This window comes from Amblyraja radiata, chromosome 16, assembly GCF_010909765.2.
Source record: "Amblyraja radiata isolate CabotCenter1 chromosome 16, sAmbRad1.1.pri, whole genome shotgun sequence".
NCBI lineage: Eukaryota > Metazoa > Chordata > Chondrichthyes > Rajiformes > Rajidae > Amblyraja > Amblyraja radiata.
In genome coordinates, this window is record NC_045971.1 from 2,672,875 (window position 1) to 2,693,239 (window position 20,365).

The following is a 20,365-nucleotide window of genomic DNA, read 5'->3' on the forward strand; positions in this document are numbered from 1 at the left end:
TTAGACAACTTGGGGTGGCACGGTGGCGCAGCGGTAGAGTTGCTCCCTTACAGTGCCAGAAACATATAAGATTGTTAATGGCTTGGACACGCTAGAGGCAGGAAACGTGTTCCCGATGTTGGGGGAGTCCAGAACCAGGGGCCACAGTTTAAGAATAAGGAGTGAGCCATTTAGAACGGAGACGAGGAAACACTTTTACTCACAGAGAGTGGTGAGTCTGTGGAATTCTCTGCCTCAGAGGGCGGTGGAGGCAGGTTCTCTGGATGCTTTCAAGAGGGCTCTTAAAGATAGCGGAGTCAGGGGATATGGGGAGAAGGCAGGAACTGGATACTGATTGGGGATGATCAGCCATGATCACATCGAATGGCTGTGCTGGCTCGAAGGGCCGAATGGCCTACTCCTGCACCTATTGTCTATAAACCCGGGTTCGATCATGACTGCGGATGCTGTCTGTACGTTCAACCTGTGACTGTGTGAGTTTTCTCCGGGCGCTCCGGTTTCCCCCCCACATTCCAAAAACATACAGGTTTGTAGGTTGATTAGCTTCGGTAAAAATAGTAATTTGTCCCCAGTCTGTACGATAGAGTTAGTGTACAGGGTCGGCGCGGAGTCGGTGGGCCGAAGGGCCTGTTTCCGCGCTGCATCTCTAAAGTAAAGGGCCTGTCCCACTTTCGGCGACCGCCGAGCGCCCGTCATAGATCGTCGCAGGTCGGCGAAAATTTCCAACGTGTTGAAAATCCAGCGGCGACCAGAACAAGGTACGACTCTTTGGGCGACTGAGGAGACCAGTCATGACCATACTGGCGACATGTGTGAAGCCGGTACGGTCGTGAGTAGTCGCTCAAAGAGTAGTACCGTGTTCTGGTCGCCGATGGATTTTCAACATGTTGAAAATTTTCGGCGACCTATGACGGGTGCCGGCAAGACGCCATAAAAGTTGCGTAAGTGGGACAGGCCCATAAAGTAGACGCTCCTTGGCTAGAACTAGACTCCAGGGAACAGAGAAAGATTAGCACTGTGTTAAATTAAGATAGTTAAAGATGGTTCTCAGAAGCAATCACACTAAGTAAACAATCAGAGGCTATAGAATGCTTGAGTGGGTCACTGTGGACTTGTGCACTGACTGGCATTTAACAATAATAGACTCTCTAGAGGAACTGCATGGAGAAGAATGTTTGCATTGATTACATCACTTTATTGATTCAAGTACACCATCTGGATACTGTTGATGGAAAGAAAGAATGTGGAAAAGATTGACAAAATATTGTGTATCACAGCATCCCTCTTCCCATCAGAACTGCCCCCCTCCATCGACTCAAGTCGAGGCTAAAAACTCATCTCTACTCCCAAGCCTTTCTTGACGTCCTCTGAGCGACGGCTATATGTATGTAGTGATGTTTGTATTTAATCTACGAATCACTGTTGTTTGTTATACTATTCTTATACTCTGTGTGAAAAACATTTTTTACACAGAGAGTGGTGAATCTCTGGAACTCTCTGCCACATAATGTAGTTGAGGCCACAGTTCATTGGCTATATTTAAGAGGGAGTTAGATGTGGCCCTTGTGGCTAAAGGGATCAGGGGGTATGGAGAGAAGGCAGGTACAGGTACAGGATACTGAGTTGGATGATCAGCCATGATCATATTGAATGGCGAATGGTGCAGGCTCGAAGGGCCGAATGGCCTACTCCTGCACCTATTGTCTATGTTTCATTCTCCTGCCTTCTCCCCATAACCCCTGCCCATAACAAAAGCTTATCACTGTAGCTCGGTACACGTGACAATTAACTAAACTGAAACTCCGACTTACTTGACTCTGCAACTTGCTTTGTTTCTTCAGGCGCAGGTTTTCAGGGGTATCGGCCACGGCAGTGAAGGAAGACTTGGGGTAGTGCCTGGGGAAAAAACAACAAGAAACATCAACACCTTGAGTTTCCATGTTTACATTCACATTCCCACAAGGCGCCACTACCAAGGCATAAGGTCATTATGTCAAAGGTGATAGGTGTAGAATTAGGCCATTCGGCCCATCGTCTAATCCGCCATTCAATCATGGCTGCTCTATCTCTCCTAATCCCATTCTCCTGCCTTAGAAACATAGCAAATAGGTGCAGGAGGAGGCCATTCGGCCCTTCGAGCCAGCACCGCCATTCATTGAGATCATGGCTGATCGTCCCCAATCAATAACCCGTGCCTGCCTTCTCCCCATATCCCTTGATACCACTAGCCCCTAGAGCTCTATCGAACTCTCCCCATAACCTCTGACACCCGCACTAATCAAAAATCTATCTATCTCTGCCTTAAAAATATCCACTGGCTTGGCCTCTACAGCCTTCTGTGGCAAAGAATTCCACAGATTCACCACCCCCTGACCAAATAAATTTATCCTCGCCTCCTTCTACTGCAGTTGTACAGGGTCTTGGTGAGACCACACCTGGAGTATTGTGTACAGTTTTGGTCTCCAAATCTGAGGAAGGACCTTATTGCCATAGAGGGAGTGCAGAGAAGGTTCACCAGACTGATTCCTGAGATGTCAGGACTGTCTTATGAAGAAAGACTGGATAGACTTGGTTTATACTCTCTAGAATTTAGGAGATTGAGAGGGGATCTTATAGAAACTTATAAAATTCTTAAGGGGTTGGACAGGCTAGATGCAGGAAGATTGCTCCCGATGTTGGGGAAGTCCAGGACAAGGGGTCACAGCTTAAGGATAAGGAGGAAATCCTTTAAAACCGAGATGAGAAGTACTTTTTTCACACAGAGAGTGGTGAATCTCTGGAACTCTCTGCCACAGAGGGTAGTCGAGGCCAGTTCATTGGCTATATTTAAGAGGGAGTTAGATGCGGCCCTTGTGGCTAAGGGGATCAGAGGGTATGGAGAGAAGGCAGGTACGGGATACTGAGTTGGATGATCAGCCATGATCATATTGAATGGCGGTGCAGGCTCGAAGGGCCGAATGGCCTACTCCTGCACCTAATTTCTATGTTTCTATGTTTCTATGTTTCTATGTAAAAGAAAGTCCTTTAATTCTAAGGCTAAGACCTCTAGTCCTAGACTCGCCCACCAGTGGAAACATCCTCTCCACATCCTGGCCTTTCACTATTCTGTAGGTGTCAATGAGGTCCCCTAAACTCCAGCGAGTACAGGCCCAGTGCCGACAAATGCTCATCATAGGTTGGACAATTCATGGACAATTTACAGAAACCTGTTAACCCGCAAACCTGTGCGTCTTAGGAATGTGGAAAGAAGCCGGAGCACCCGGAGAAAACCCACACGGAGAACATGCAAACTCCACACAGACAGCACCTGGAGTCAGGATCGAACCTGGGTCTCTGGTGCTGTAAAGCATCTATATCCGTACACTGTGAATGGCTCGATTGTAATCGTGTATTGTCTTTCCGCTGACTGGTTAGCAGGCAACAAAAGCTTTTCACTGTACTTTGGTACATGTGGCAATGACCTAAACTGAACCGATATTATACTTCAGCATCTGTGCCAACTGCAAGCAAGAACATGAAAAGATAACTCAATCCGTTCTCAGAAGAAAATTCTGGCAACACCACAGATCAGGCGGGGAGGGATTCAAGACCTGAAACCTTGTCCCGAAATGTCTCTTGTCCAGTGGTTCAATGTTTTAATAGTGGTTCCATTGTCACATGTGTGAAGTGTGAACACTGCAAAAGTATTTTTTCATACAAACAGTCCAGTAGAGTATCGCAAAACCCCTGACCCCCGATTAGCAAATGTACAGAAATAGTCTCGCGAGTAGGAAGGAACTGCAGATGCTACTTCCAAACCAAAGATAGACACAAAATGCTGGAATAACCCAGCAGGACAGGCAGCTTCTCTGGATGGAAGGAATGGGTGACGTTTCAGGTCAAGACCCTTCTTCAGACCCAGACTCAGGATGTGTCAGATCCTGTCCCAATGTATGCATACATTCCATGCCATACCATGGAACTTTATTTATCCCAGGAGGGAAGTTCATCGGCCAACAGGCATAAAAACACAAAATACATGAAACATGACATTAAAGTGACGAGCGGAAAGGTTTGGGGGATGTGCAAAGATTGGGGAGGGTGGAGGGGGGGGGGCTTTGGGGAGTCAATCTCAGCCTATCCCACGACAGAAGGGGGGGGAGTTGTACAGTTTGATAGCCACAGGGAAGAAGGATCTCCAGTGGCGTTCCGTCCTGCATTCAATGGAGATACATGCATTGTGGTGTGCAATGTTGGAGCCCCACAGGGAACGGTTCTGGCCCCGTTCCTCTTCACCCTGTATACAGCTGACTTTAACTATAAGTCTGACACATGCCACGTACAGAAATATTCAGATGATACAGCGAATGTGGCATGTGTAAGGAACGGGCAGGAGGAGGAATACAGGAACTTGACCAGTGCCTTTTGTGCCTGGAGTGAAGAGAACTGTCTCATCCTGAATACAACTAAGACTAAAGAGATGGTGGTTAACTTTGGCAGGTCCAAGCTCCCCCTTCAGCCGGTCAACGCTGCAGGGGCTGACATTGAGGTGGTGCAGACATATAAATACCTTGGAGTGCACCTTGACAACAAACTGGACTGGTCTGTCAACTCTGACTCCCTCTACAAAAAAGGCCAGAGCAGACTCTTTTTCCTCAGAAGGCTCAAATCCTTCAATGTGTGTAATGAGATGCTGCACATGTTTTACAACACTGTGGTTGCAAGTGTTATTTTCTACGCTGTTGTCTGCTGGGACAACAGCATTAGTGCAAAAAACAACAAGAAGCTGGTCAAACTGGTTAAACGAGCTAGCTCAGTGCTGGAGGGGAGAGTAGACTCTGGGATGGATGTGCTTGAGAGGCGTATGAGGCACAAGGTGCAGGTCATCCTGAAAAACCCCGGGCATCCCCTCCATGTAATTCTGGAGAGTCAAAAGAGCACTCGGAACAACAACCGGCTCCTCTCCCTGCCCTGTAGAACGGAGCGGTTCAGGAGATCCTTCACCCCTGCAGCCATTAGATTTTATAATTCGGACCGCTAGGCTGTAGGGGGATGCATTTTGCAATTTTTATTTTTTAACTGTTAATTATTGGTCTTTTTAAGTATTTATTGCTCTCAGATAGCATCCACATTGTATTCTATGTATTTTCTGTCTGCGTTCGTTTTGAATCTGTGGGTTTGTTGGTTGGGGGCTTCTGGACATCTGAATTTCCCTGAGGGGATCAATAAAGTATTTATTATTACATTGAAAAGAAGGAGAAGCAAAGTGACTATTTGAGGAAGAATTTGGCTTCAAGTTGGCTCAACAAGGAGGCCCAGAAGAGTCTGATGTATCAAGTCTTTCCATAGATGCAGTCTGACCCAAAGATCCTATAGCGGAGCAAGATAGACCACTCCTGCTAAATGCAATGGGCTGACGTGTAGTACGCAACGGAGCGGAACGTGGGCCTTTTTTTCATCCATTTCCGTAACCGGACCCGGCCCGACCCGACTCGCAGTGTAATCAACGTTGCGGGGGGAACAGTTTGTGTTAATAAATTATAATTCTGAAAATGAGCAGAAGCTTTTTACCAAATAACTTTTATTTTTACCAGGATGTTTCCGTAACCGGCTTCCGTCTCCGCGCTAGTATCTTTGCTCCGCTACGGGATCTTTGGTGCGGAGACGGAAGCCGGTTACGGAAATGGGGCCGAAAATTACCCATGAATCTGCCCATGACCGTACTACGTCTTTTTAGTCGAGTTGGACCATCTTGCTCGCTGTAGGATCTTTGGTCTGACCCGCTAGATATTTCCCAACAATTTTTATTTTTACTTCTGACATCTGCAGGGTTTTTTTCCCCAAAGAGCGACATAATATCTTTACTGCATCGGGAGATGTGAAGAGCCATTCTTTTTTTTTTAAACACCTGGAACACACTGCCAGGGGTGGTGGTAGAGGCAGTGTGTTCGGGATCCCAATTACATCTTTGGGATGTGGAAGGAAAACGGGAACACCTGGAGGAATCCCACGCATGTCACGTGGGAGACCAACGACGAAGGACTCGCACTGCCGGAGTCAGAGGAGCGAGGATCGCTCGCCGCCCATCGAAGAAAGAGGACAGTAGGCGCGGCTCACTCACCGTGGACTCCGAATAGACCATCAGCCAGCGGCTAACTTCTATCTACGCCCCTCGTGATCGTATATGACTAGGTCAACAGCCGAGCGCGTTTTATTGTCATGTATCTCAGATAGAACAATGACATTCTTAAGGGTTTAAGAAGGAACTGCAGATGCTGGAAAATCGAAGGTAGACAAAAAAGCTGGAGAAACTAAGCGGGTGGAGCAGCATCTATGGAGCGAAGGAAATAGGCAACGTTTCGGGCCGAAACCCTTCTTCAGACTGATCGGGGGTGCGGAGGGGGGGGGGGAGAAGCCTCGCCCCCCCCCCCACCCGCGATCAGTCTGAAGAAGGGTTTCGGCCCGAAATGTTGCCTATTTCCTTCGCTCTATAGATGCTGCTGCACCCTGCTGACATTCTTAAGGGGCTGTCCCACTGCGGTGACCTTATTGGCGAGTTTAGAAGAGTTTCACCTCGACTCAGACCCACAGCATGGTGGACACAAGGTCCTAGGAGGTCTTTGTAACTCTCCTTCATGCTCGAGAGTAGTCCCCGCGTACTCGAGGCCTCAGCTAGGTCTCGGCGTATTTTTCAACATGCTGAAAAATGCCCGCGAGTAAAAAGAGGTCGCCATGGGGAAAAAAAAAATCTATATTTACAGAACTCAGCGGGTGCAGCAGCATCGATGGAGCGAAGGAAATAGGCAACGTTTCGGGCCGAAACCCGGAAGGGTTTCGGCCCGAAACGTTGCCTATTTCCTATAGCAGAGATTGTTCAACTCTTTGCATGGGACGAAGGGTGCAACACCCACTGAGTTTCTCCAGCACTTTTGTCTACCAGGTTTGTAGGTTAATTGCTTCTGTAAATCTATTTTTTTTTTTAACGTAGGTTTAGTCGTAGTAGGTCGGCATGTTATTCGTAGGTAATCGAGGGTAGTCGAAGATAGTCTTCAACATAGTCGAAGGGAGGTCTTCTACATGACACTTTTTCAACCTCTCCTAAACTCTTCTAAACTCGCCCATTAGGTAGGTATGTTGCAAAGCCTACCTGAAGCGTCGTTGAAGATCTGCTGCTGAGGGTGTGCGCGATTTTGGCGCCGTTTAGAGGGGGCGGGTTTAAAACGCGATTTTCTCTAAGCTGTTCCAATCGAAAATGTTCAGCCTAGTTAATTATTAACGAAAAATCGCTGGAAGACCCCGTCGCAAAAGCTATTATTAGGTTTAAAGGCCTTGAATAATAGTTATAGTAGTTTAAAAATCAATCTCTAAACCCGCGACCGTCAGCAACCGCAGGGTCTCATAAAGCAAATAGCAGAAGTTAGGTTGTATATTTTTACATTAAAAAGGGCTTCTAAAGATCCCTTTATACAAAGTTTAATATTGCGAGTAGCTCAATTTGGGCCCATTATATCACGCAGTATTTTTCTCGGCATTTGGGGCACAAATCTACCGCAATGTGAACGTTCTAAACCAGCGCGTTCCACAGGGACCCACTGGAAAGCTGATTTAAATGGACATTTATTTACAGCAATTAAACACTAAATTCCTTCCATTTGGCCTATAAATTAATGTAAATGAGATTTAAAAATCATGTTTTATTGTGAATTATTTGTGAATATTATTTGGACATTTAGGCTATTTAAAAATGTTAATCATTTATTAAGAAATGGATAGATGTTTAGATCTAGTAATTGAAGTCTGAAATTAGCTACAATTAGGTAACTAACTAATTATATGCTTTAATTTCAGGTCATCCAAGTAAGATTATTTTATATTGTTTCAGAATGCTTCAATTTATGATAACTGAAAATTTCATTCAGTTCTCTTAATTTTTAAGAAAGTTATGGGCTTTTGACTGTTCACGATCACAGCTTTTTTGTTATGTCCATAGAAAATCAATAGGGAACAAGATGCTCATTTCCCAGTATGAAAATGGCCATAACTTTTTAAATACTTGAGATATGAAAGTGAATTAGGTGTCAAATTAAACTTATTTTTATGCTTTATCTGATGGGATAAATTACAGACTTGATTTTTAAAATCTCAAAATTTTGTAACATTGCTACATTAGGTTGCCGCAGTGGGACAGCCCCTTTACTTGCAGCCGCACAACAGAATATAGAAACATAGTGCACTGTAAATATAGCTGTCAAACAAGCGTCTGTCATCAAGACTCACAAGCAACGCGCTGAAGGAACTCGTTCAAAAAGGAACTGCAGTTGCTGGAATATCGAAGGTACACAAAATTGCTGGGGAAACTCAGCGGGTGCAGCAGCATCTATTGAGCGAAGGAAATAGGCGACGTTTCGGGCCGAAACGTCGCCTATTTCCTTCGCTCCATAGATGCTGCTGCACCCGCTGAGTTTCCCTAGCAATTTTGTGTACCGCTGAAGGAACTCAGCAGTTTGACCAGCTGAAGTCTGAAGAAGGGTCTCGACCCTAAATATTCCTTCCCTCCAGAGATGTTGCCTGTCCCGCTGAGTTACTCCAGCATTTTGTGTCTATCTTCAGTTTGAACCAGCATCTGCAGTTCCTCCCTACAAAGTCTGAGCGGCATCGGTGGGTTGTTGGGGGTGGAGTGTAAAGGAATAGTTGAGGTTTTGTGTTGAAACCCATGCCTGCACCAGGACAGAGTGTGGAGAGGGGAGGTGCCCCATCCTTATATTCCAACAGCTCTGCTCCTATTTGAGAACCGCCTCTAGGCATAGATCTCCCTTTGCAAGATTAGAAATTACTTGGAACACAAAACAGACCATAGGAGCAGTACAAGCCTCTTGCCAGTCTGTGCATGCCTCTCTGTTCCAAGAAGAATGTGCCCCAGCCTGTACAGTTTTGGCAGTTTCAATTGACTCCTGCTAGATGATAAACTACTCGTTCAGGTAAGTTTAGAGACACAGAGTGGAAACAGGCCCCTCATCCCACCGAATCCGCACCAACCAGCGACCTCCGTACACCAACGCTATCCTACACACACACACTAGGGACAATTTACATCGATACCAGGCCAATTAACCCACCCCATCCCCGGGTACTTTCCCTTGCAACCACAGGAAATGCTACACTTGTCGCTTTACCTCCCCCTCGACTCCATTCAAGGACCCAAGCAGTCGTTCCAGATGCGTCAGATGTTCACCTGCATCTCCTCCAACCTCATCTATTGCATCCACTGCTCTAGATGTCAGCTGATCTACATCGGTGAGACCAAGCGTAGGCTTGGCGATCGTTTCTCCGAACACCTCCGCCCGGTCCGCATTAACCAACCTGACCTCCCGGTGGCTCAGCACTTCAACTCCCCCCTCCCATTCCGAATCCGACCTTTCTGTCCTGGGCCTCCTCCATGGCCAGGGTGAGCACCACCGGAAACTGGAGGACAACTCAGCGGGTGCAGCAGCATCGATGGAGCGAAGGAAATAGGCAACATATAAAAAAATCTATATTTACAGAACTCAGCGGGTGCAGCAGCATCGATGGAGCGAAGGAAATAGGCAACATTTCGGGCCGAAACCCTTCCGGGTTTCGGCCCGAAACGTTGCCTATTTCCTATAGTGGAGATTGTTCAACTATTTGCATGGGGTGGAGGGTGCAGAACCCGCTGAGTTTCTCCAGCACTTTTGTCTACCAGGTTTGTAGGTTAATCGCTTCTGTAAATCGCCCCCAACTGTGTGTAGGATCCAAAACTGGTACAAAAGAGAAGTAGTGTGAATGGGTGATGGACTCGGTGGGCCAAAGGGCTTGTTTCCACACTTCTTCTGCAAAACTTGGAAAAACTAAAACTTGCATCCACCTGTAACTTGCCTGGCTATGCCCCATCCTCCCCCCCCCCCCCCCCCCCTTCCAGCTTTCTCCCCCTTTCTACAAAACATTTAAACAGATACATGGATACCCCCCCCCCCCCTCCCCCCCCAACACCAAACTTCAGCTATATCCACCTATAGAAACATAGAAAATAGGTGCAGGAGTAGGTCATTTGGCCCTTCAAGCCTGCACCGCCATTCAATATGATCATGGCCGATCATCCAACTCAGTATCCTGTACCTGCCTTCTCTCCATACCCCCTGATCCCTTTAGCCACAAGGGCCACATCTAACTACCTCTTAAATATAGCCAATGAACTGTGGCCTCAACTATCTTCTGTGGCAGAGAATTCCAGAGATTCACCACTCTCTGTGTGAAAAATGTTTTTCTCATCTCGGTCTTAAAAGATTTCTCCCTTATCCTTAAGCTGTGACCCCTTGTCCTAGACTTCCCCAACATCGGGAACAATCTTCCTGCATCTAGCCTGTCCAACCCCTTAAGAATTGTGTAAGTTTCTATATAACTTATTTTAGTGTTTCTGTATAACTTATTTTAGTGACACAAAAAAAACCTCAAATATTCGTGACTCTCCTTCTTAAAAGATACGGCAGGGAAAGTGCCTCGTTACACTTGCGGGCGGAGGCGTGTGATAGATCCCTCGACCTTATCCCCCCCCCCCCCACAGGGACCTTGTTGCAAATGGGTTCAGATTCAAATCAACAGCAAGTATAAATACGTGGCACCGTGGAGATTGCCCGTGTCACTTCCTGTTTTGAAAGGCGAAACAAACAGACCTATTTTGGAAACAGCAAAGTGGCCCAAATAAGGCAAGTGTGAGGAGCTCGTTCACCAATACCGATGTGCCTCTTGCAGAGTCTGACCACGTCATTTGATGCACAGATTACCACTGCCGAATATTTCCTCGAGGGGACAGGAGACATAGAACCGGGGGTGGGGGGGGGCGGCACACCACCAGCGACCCGCGTTCAATCCTGACCGCGGGTGCTGTCTGTGCGGAGTCTGTACGCCCTCCCCGTGACCTAGTGTGTAGGATGGGATACAAGGGTGGTCGGCGTGGACTGGGCCTGTTTCTGCGCTGCATCTCGAAAGACATTGGACTTTGTCTATGGAGCCGGTCTGCTACAATGGGGTGGGAGATTGCAACCTTCACGTGGCGTTTCGACGAATGCAGTCAACCCGGCGTGCACGATCAAATAAGATCAAATAGAACACTTGTCCTACAACTTTAGGCCGTGCACGCCATACGCAAGATGTGCTACAATGCTGAGAACCATATTCTGCATCTTCTCCTGTGCTCCAACTATGGCACTTTTTGAACTTGGATTGTATTAATATACAGCATATCTGATCTATGATTGGAAAACATGTAAAAGAGCTTTTCGCTGTACCTCAGTATACTGACAGTAATAAACCTGAATCCGAGTCTGAAGAAGGGTTTCGACCCAAAACGTCACCTATTCCTTCGCTCCATAGAGGCTGCCTCGCCCGCTGAGTTTCTCCAGCATTTTTTGTCTACCTATAATAAACCTAAACCTAACTTTATCTGGTGAATCAGCGGGTAGAGCTGCTGCCTCACAGCGCCAGAGACTCCGGTTCGATCCCGGTCTCGGGCGCTGTCTGTGTGGAGTTTGCACGTTCTACCAGTGGCCACGTGGGTTTCCTCCAGGTGCTCCAACTTCCTCCCACATCCCAAAGATATTCATTTTACTTGCCTCTGTAAAAAAAAAATGTTTTAAATGCCACTCGTGTGTAGGGAGTGGATGAAATAGTTGGAGAACATCGAACTAGTGTGAACGTGTACACACAAAATGCTGGAGTAACTCAGCGGGACAGGCAGCATCTCTGGAGAGAAGGAATAGGTGACGTTTCGGGTCGAGACCCTTCTTCAGACTGTGAATTGGTGATCGATGAACGGCATGGACCCGGTGGGCCAAAGGGCCTGTTTCCATGTCCTATCTCGAAGCTAAACTAAACAGGAGGTGAAGAGTGAATAAGGGACCGAGAGTCCTTTGTAAATTATGGGGGAAAAAATGTATCAAGCTCTTTAGAGAATATAAAGGAAATTAGAGCTTTTAGTAATTAAAGTCACATAACACAGAAGATATTTTTCCAGACAAAAAAAAACACTTAAAGCATTCAAAATATTTTAGCAATTTCCTCATTAAAGAGAGAGCAATTTCCTCATTTTCTGAATCTCATTAAAGAGAGACTCAGATTTTGAATTGGCGACATAATAGCTATGTAGTCTGCACGCACCCCTTTCACAACGTGGGCCCTTCTACAGCGGAGAAAGCCAAACGCAGATTGGGCGAGAGGTTTGTGAAGCACCTGGGTTCAATCTGCAGGTGTGACCCTCAGCTGTCTGCCTCGTTAACTCACCATCCCGTCCCCACGCTGACGTTTCTGCCCGTGGCCTCCTGCACCATGGCAACGGGGCCCGACAGAAATGTCACAAGCAAGCGCTCCCTCATCAGTATGAAGACAGAGACACAGAGAGCTGGAGCAACTCAGCGGGTCAGGCAGCATCTCTGGAGAGAAGGAAGAGGCGACGTTTCAGATAGAGACCATTCTTCGGACGGAGACGGAAACGAGAGATTTCAGACGCTGATGCGGAGAGATGTGGAGCAAATGATCGAAAGATATACAAAAAAAGTCAAGTCAAGTCAAGTCTATTCGAGATGCGTAGTGAAATGAAAAGTGGCAATGCTCGCGGACTTTGTGCAAAAAGACAAACCAAACAAACAAACAAACAACAAACAGAATGGAACAGAATCACATATTCACATATTACATATTATGGGAGGAAAGAAAAAAGAAAAAAAAAAACAGCAATTTAAAAAAAGCAGTAGAATGGTACAGTATAGCTCGTCCCTGGTGAGATAGGAGTTTACAGTCCGAATGGCCTCTGGGAAGACACTCCTTCTCAACCTCTCCGTTCTCACAGCATGGCAATGGAGGCGTGCATAACGAAAATGTAACAATGATAAATGAAACAGTCCATTGTCAGCTGTGGGCGAGATGAGTTACCAACGAGACTCCACAAGACGACTTTGAAGCTGGTACGACCTTGGGTGGGAGAGGTCATGGAGAGAAGGAACACGGGTCGCTTGAAGCCACTAGACTCTGATATCCAATTCTCCAACACGCACCTTTCAGGATTGACCATTAGTCTCCGATTTCCTTCCTCTATATTAGTGCAGGCGCTCCCCAAGTTACCAGTTTCAGTTTATTGTCACGTGTACCGAGGTACAGTGAAAAGCTTTTGTTGCATGCTAACCAGTCAACGGAAAGACAATACATGATTATAATCGAGCCATTCACAGTGTACAGATACATGAGGGAATAACACTTAGTGCAAGGTAAAGCCAGCAAAGTCCGATCAAAGATAGTCCGAGGGTCACCAGTGAGGTAGATAGTAGTTCAGGACCGCTCTCTGGTTGTGGTGGGATGGTTCAGTTGCCTGATGTTACGTTCATGGTTGCGTTCCATGAACTCTTACGCCTGTCAGATTATACGTGTCGGAATCCCCATCCCCCATCCCCATCCCCTGCCGAAAGTTACTCATTGAGAGCATTGTGTGGGAAGGAACTGCAGATGCAAGTTTACACCAAAGAGAGACATTTGGAGTAACTAAGCAGGACAGGCAGCATCTCTGGAGAGAAGGAATGGGTGACGTTTCGGATTGAGACCCTTCTTCAGACTGAGAGTTAGGGGAGGGCAAAATGAAAGATAAGGAAGGGTAAGGTGTGGAAAAACGAGAGATCAAAGGGGAAAAATTTCCAAGAAAAATGTAGGCTAGATAATTGATGGTGACTCTCAGCCTGAAGAAGCGTCTCGACCCGTTACGTCACCCATTCTTAATTTCCAGCGATGCTGCCTGTCCGGCTGAGTTACACAATGATAGACAGTGTGTCTCTGTCTCCACTGTGTGTGTGTGTCTATCTCTCAGCGGTGGCCGCCTGCGTCCAGGGCACTTTCCGCAATGAGTGGCCTTCTGGGTAAGCACCGCCGCCATTGCTGACTTGCTTCCGATGCAAACCCGCGCGATTGTGCAGTGGTGTGGAAATTGCAAACTGCCTTGATTGCATGAGGGACAGAGTACTGAATTGTTTAAGTAAGTACGACTTTACACAAGTCACCCGTAGCATTAGCGAGGGATTGCCTGGATAGGCTCGCCTGCTGCTGCGCTGCCCACTGGCCTTGTTATTAGCAACAAAATCATAGCGTGTGCCCAAGTAGCGCCCATTAACACAGTTGGTTCACTCTGTCATAGGTGTGGCCCATCCCTCCCCACTGAAAACTACCTTCTCCTTCTTGCGATACAAGGAACTGCAGACGCTGGCTTACAGAAAAAGGCACAAAGGAATCAAGGAACAGTCATCGGTTTACGGTCCGTGGGGAGGGGGGGGGGGGGGAGAAGATTTAATAGGAATCTGAGGGGCATCCCTTTTTTTAAACAAAGGAGGCCAAATGTATGGAACGAGCTGCCAGAGGAGGTAGCTGAGGCAGGTACGATCGCAACGTTCAATAATCATCAAGAGAGAGCTAGATAGATAGGGCTCTTAAAGATAGCGGAGTCAGGGGATATGGGGAGAAGGCAGGAACGGGGTACTGATTGGTGATGTTCAGTCATGATCACATTGAATGGCGGTGCTGGCTCGAAGGGCCGAATGGCCTACTCCTGCACCTATTGTCTATTGACAAGTACATACTGTAGAGAAGGTAGGTTTAGACCAGTGATTCCCAACCTGGGGACATGGCAAATTTCAAGGGGGCCACAGAAAAACTTTGGGATTTAGGGGGCCACGGGTTCAATGAAGGGGGGGGTCACAGAGCTACCACCTTGTTGCCTCCTATATTTCAGTTCTAATAAATTTAAATCTATGTAGTTGAAATATTTTTTATGTTTGTGGAATAGAATAAAAGAGAATATATGTGCAATTAATAGACACTGATATTTTTATGGAAGGTATTATAATATTAATTTTTCCGCTAATAATGCCGGGGGGGGGGGCACAGAGAAATTAAAAGATCCCAAGGGGGCCATGAGCTAAAAAAAGGTTGGGAACCACTGGTTTAGAGGGATATGGGATAAACACAGGCAGGTGGGACTACTGTAGATGGGGTATGTTGGTTGGTGTGGGCAAGTTGGGCTGAAGGACCCGTTTCCACGCTGTTCGACTCTCTGACTCAGTGCTGGAGTAACTCAGCGGGTCAGGTGGCGTTTCTGGGGAACATGCATAGGTGACGTTTCAGGTCGAGACCCTTCCTCAGATCGGTACAGATGTGTCACAACTAATCTGAATGGTGGATTATCTGAATGGTGGCCGATTAGGAAAGGGGGAGATGCAACGAGACCTGGGTGTCATGGTACACCAGTCATTAAAAGTAGGCATGCAGGTGCAGCAGGCACTTACAAAATTCTTCAGGGGTTGGACAGGCTAGATGCAGGAAGATTGTTTCCGATGTTGGGGAAGTCCAGAACAAGGGGTCACAGTTTAAGGATAAGGGGGAAATCTTTTAGGACCGAGATGAGGAAAATATTTTTCACACAGAGAGTGGTGAATCTCTGGAACTCTGCCACAGAAGGTAGTTGAGGCCACAGTTCGTTGGCTATATTTAAGAGGGAGTTAGATGTGGCCCTTGTGGCTAAAGGGATCAGGGGGTATGGAGAGAAGGCAGGTACAGGATACTGAGTTGGATGATCAGCCATGAGCCAATATCAGGCTCGAAGGGCCGAATGGCCTACTCCTGCACCTATTTTCTATGTTTCTGTGTTTCTAATCCTCTAGTTTATGCTGCATCCGACACAATAGATTTTTATTTATGCCAGGCGGGAAATCGATCTGCCAACAGTCATAAAAAAAACACACAACACATGAAAGAAGTGCCCAGACAGGTTGAGCAAGCACAGCACAGTATTAGAAGAACCAAGCTTCTCAATTTCAGCAGCTTTCTCCCCTCGGACTCTTTGGAAAATTATTTAAAACACATTCGGATTTCTCCCATGCCAGCTATAAATAGCAACAGAAGCCTCGGGCAAAATCCGCAGCCTTGCTTTATTGTTGCAGCTTTGGTCTCATCTCACATGACAGGAAAGCCCCAGTGCAGTGTGATGGGGCCAGTTCATTTTTCCCACTATTGCACACACGCACACACACACACACATACACACACACACACACACACACACACACACACACACACACACACACACACAGTGCAGGGGAGGGAACGAGGGAACTGGGCGCCTGCCAAACGCAAACACATTCTTCGGCCGTGGATCATATCCATTTGGGATCTTGACCACGTCCACCCAGTCGTTTCCCTTGCTCCTGTGGTCAGCCCAAATCGCAGTCCGGCAATAAAGACCAAGTGTTTTTAAGAAGGAACTGCAGATGCTGGATAATCGATGGTAGACAAAAAGTGCTGGAGAAACTCAGCGGGTGCAGCAGCGTCTATGGAGCGAAGGAAATAGGCAACGTTTCGGGCCGAAACCCAGAAGGGTTTCGGCCCGAAACTTTGCCTATTTCCTATAGTGGAGATTGTTCAACTCTTTGCATGGAGCGAAGGTAAATAGGCAACGTTGCCTATTTCCTTCGCTCCATAGATGCTGCCGCACCCGCTGAGTTTCTCCAGCACTTTTGTCTACCTAATAAAGACCAAGGGTGGGAGGAGAGAGGGCCAGTCCCACTTTCATGACCTCTGCCGAGTTTGCCCTCGACTCGTACTCGCAGCATGGTCGTCACGAGGTCGTAGGTAGGTCGTAGCAGGCGGTGATGCTAGTCGTAGGCACTCGTGGCATCAAGTAGGTCGGGGCATTTTTTCAACATGATGAAAAATGTCCACGAGTAAACAAAAAGGTGATGAAAGTGGGACAGGCCCTTAAGTCAGCAATTTGCAGTGCTGGCGGTTCCTCCCTCTAAACCGTGTCGGAAGGAACTGCGGACCCTGGTCGGCACCCCCGAAGGCAGGCAGGCACGACATGCCGGAGTAACTCTGCGGGACAGTGGGTGGCGCTGCGGTAGAGTCGCTGCCTTACAGCGCTTGCAGCGCCCCGAGACCCGGGTTCGATCCCGACGACGGGTGCCGTCTGTACGTTCTCCCCGTGACCTGCGTGGGGGTTTTCTCCGAGATCTTCGGTTTCCTCCCACACGCCAAAGACGTGCAGGTGCGTAGGTTAATTGGCTTGGGGTTTGTACAGTATACTTGGTACAAGCGTGAATTGTCCCGAGTGTGTGTCGGCTCGTGTTAACGTGCAGGGTCGGACGGAGGGAGCTGGGCCCCGCGGGTCGGAGTTCCGGGTTGGCCGACAGAGCCAGTGGCGTTAAGTGGAGCATCAACCTCACGATGATGAAGGCTTGGCGGTGCTGAAGACTCGCGGTCGACCGGCGTTCGAAGACAGCGAGGAGGACCACCACCGTGATGGGGGAGGGGGTGGATACCGCCATGAGGGGGTGAAGGAGAAGAACAATGGACATTTGGGAAGGGGGGGGGGGGAGATCAAAGGATAATGAGGACTCGGCCTGGGGTAACCGCTGGGGGGCATGAGGGGCGGGGGGGGGAGAGAGGAGAACAAAATGAGTCATCGGTGTACACAAAATTGCTGGGGAAACTCAGCGGGTGCAGCAGCATCTATGGAGCGAAGGAAATAGGCGACGTTTCGGGCCGAAACCCTTCTTCAGACTGGTGTGGGTGTGCTTTGTAACATTGTCAGCAGTGTAGGTGGCTGCAGTTTGTATACATTGTGTCAGCAAGCAAAGAATCTCACTGCTCTGAGACACTTGTGACAATAAATTTCTCCATTCCATCCCAGGGATCGCTGGTCGGCGCAAACTCGATGGGCCGAAGGGCCTGTGTTTCCACGCTGTATCTCTAAACTAAACTTAAGGACGGGCCTGGTGAGCATCTCTGGAGAGATAGAATGGGTGACGTTTCGGATCGAGACCCTTCTTCAGACTGAGATTCAGGGGTGGAGGGGGAACTAGAGATATGTGGAAGGTGTGAAAACGACAGATCAAAGCAGACGATGATCACGGAAATGTAGAATGGACCATTGTTAGCAGAGGGGAAGGCGAGAATGAACAAGACATAGATAGGGTGGGTTTAGAGGGAATGCGGGGCAAACGCAGGCAGGTGAGGCCAGGCAAGGTGGGGGGGGATCATGTGACTGATGTTGTAAATCACCAGAAACATAGAAACATAGAAAATAGGTGCAGGAGTAGGCCATTCGGCCCTTCGAGCCTGCACCGCCATTCAATATGATCATGGCTGATCATCCAAATCAATATCCCATACCTGCCTTCTCTCCATACCCCCTGATCCCTTTAGCCACAAGGGCCACATCTAACTCCCTCTTAAATATAGCCAATGAACTGTGGCCTCAACTACCTTCTGTGGCAGAGAAGGACTCAGATGATTTGTTACTAGCTTGTCAAACCCTCTGTATCTGAAATGTCTAATACCTATATAAATGCCATGAGTTTCTATCAAAGTTACTCCTCTCTGGACCCGCCCCAGAGCATCAGCTCTGTGTTGGAAGGTTCAGAGACTTGTCTCAGCTGAGTAAAGTATCGATTTCGACAGCTACAAGCGTTTGAGTCAAGTTGACTTTAGATTGTCAAAGGAACTCAGTTTAACAGGACTAGTGTAGATGGGACATGTTGGTCAGTGTAGGCAAGTGGGGCCAAAGGGCCCGTTCCCTCACTGTATGACTCTTATGATGCTAAATTGTAGACACAAGGCACTGTAGATGCTGGCTTACATAGACAGACACAAAGTGCTGGAGTAACTCAGCGGGCGAGTTAGGCAGCCTGTCTGGTGAACATGGATAGGCAATGTTTCGGATAGGGACCTTCCTTCAGACTCATGTTCGCAGAACAGGCAGGGTTGAAGAGTCAAGTATCAAGACTTCCCCAGCCCGTCACGGACAGACCCTGGGCAGAAGGTGCCGACACAAAAACGTTGCCTGTCCATTCCCTCTGCAGATGCTGCCTGACCCACAGAGTTGCTCCACCTCCTTTGTGTTTTGCTCCAGATTCCAGCATCTGCAGTTCCTAGTCTCTCCCTTTCAGTGCACCACGAATGAACGGTGGGGTAGACTCAATGGGCCAAATGGCCTAATTCTGCACCTACAACAACAGCCGAATCAGTGGGCCGAAGGGCCTGCTTCCATACCGTGTATCTCTATAGCGTAAAGCCTCAGGGATCTCTTACAAAGTTTAAATTCAGCTCTGTATGTACTCGAGAGCTCCTCTCTCATCAGGCAAAAGCTACAGAAGTGTGAAACCGCACACCTCCAGATTCAGTGAAGAAGGGTCTCGTCCAGAACAAGGGGTCACAGTTTAAGGATAAGGGGGAAATCTTTTAGGACTGAGATGAGAAAAACATTTTTCACACAGAGAGTGGTGAATCTCTGGAACTCTCTGCCACAGAAGGTAGTTGAGGCCAGTTCATTGGCTATATTTAAGAGGGAGTTAGATGTGGCCCTTGTGGCTAAAGGGATCAGGGGGTATGGAGAGAAGGCAGGTACAGGATACTGAGTTGGATGATCAGCCATGATCATATTGAATGGCGGTGCAGGCTCGAAGGGCCGAACGGCCTACTCCTGCACCTATTTTCTATGTTTCTATGTCCCAAAACATCACCCATTCCTTCCCTCCATAGATGCTGCCTCACCTGCTGAGTTTCTCCAGCATTTTTGTCTACCTCCAGATTCAGGGACAGTTTCTTCCCAGCTGTTGCCAGGTTACTGAATTCATCTTACCACAACGAGGGAGCAGTCCTGAACTGTTATTTACCTCATTGATGACCCTCGGAATAACTTCGATCGGACTTTACCTGCATTTTACCTTGCAGTAGACGCTATTCCCTTTATCATGTAACAATACTCTGTAAATGGCTCGATTGTAATCACGTATTGTCTTTCCGTTGACTGGATAGCATGCAACAAAAACTTTTCACTGCACCTTGGTACACGGGACGATTAACTAAACTAAACCATTATAGGCTGGAGTAACTCAGCAGGACAGGCAGCATCTCTGGGGAGAAGGGATGGGTGGCATTTCGGGTCGAGACTGAGGAAGGGTCTCAACCCGAAACGTCACCCATTCCTTCTGTCCAGAGATGCCGCCTGTCCCGCTGAGTTACGCCAGCATTTTTGGTCTATCTTCAGTTTAAATCACCATCTGCAGTTCTTTCCTACACATTTGGTAAAGGAAACTACTGCTCAATCTGAAATTCCCCTTTGGGAGATTTGCCAGAGTTCCAGCACCTGCATGTAGCAACCTGGTGGCACAAAACAGCCCTCAGGCAACAGCAGAGAATAACAGCCCCAAGTGGATTTTGGAAAAAACCCATCAGGGAGGGAACAGTGTGGACACAGAACTTTCCATGAACGAGGTCCATAAATTTAAAACCGAAGAGACCTTCAACTGAAAGGCAAAGGGCAATTAGTACGAGGTTGGCTTTG

At 47.6% G+C, this 20,365-nt stretch overlaps 1 protein-coding gene across 1 annotated transcript in view; it reads right to left on the reverse strand.

Moving 5' to 3' along the window:
- Positions 1–20,365, reverse strand: part of lasp1 (LIM and SH3 protein 1) — a 121,401-nt gene that overhangs the window by 53,665 nt on the left and 47,371 nt on the right. The window contains exon 3 of the mRNA XM_033034879.1: positions 1,812–1,896. Within this exon, the coding sequence (XP_032890770.1) occupies positions 1,812–1,896 (85 nt within the window). The remainder of the gene's footprint in view (positions 1–1,811; positions 1,897–20,365) is intronic.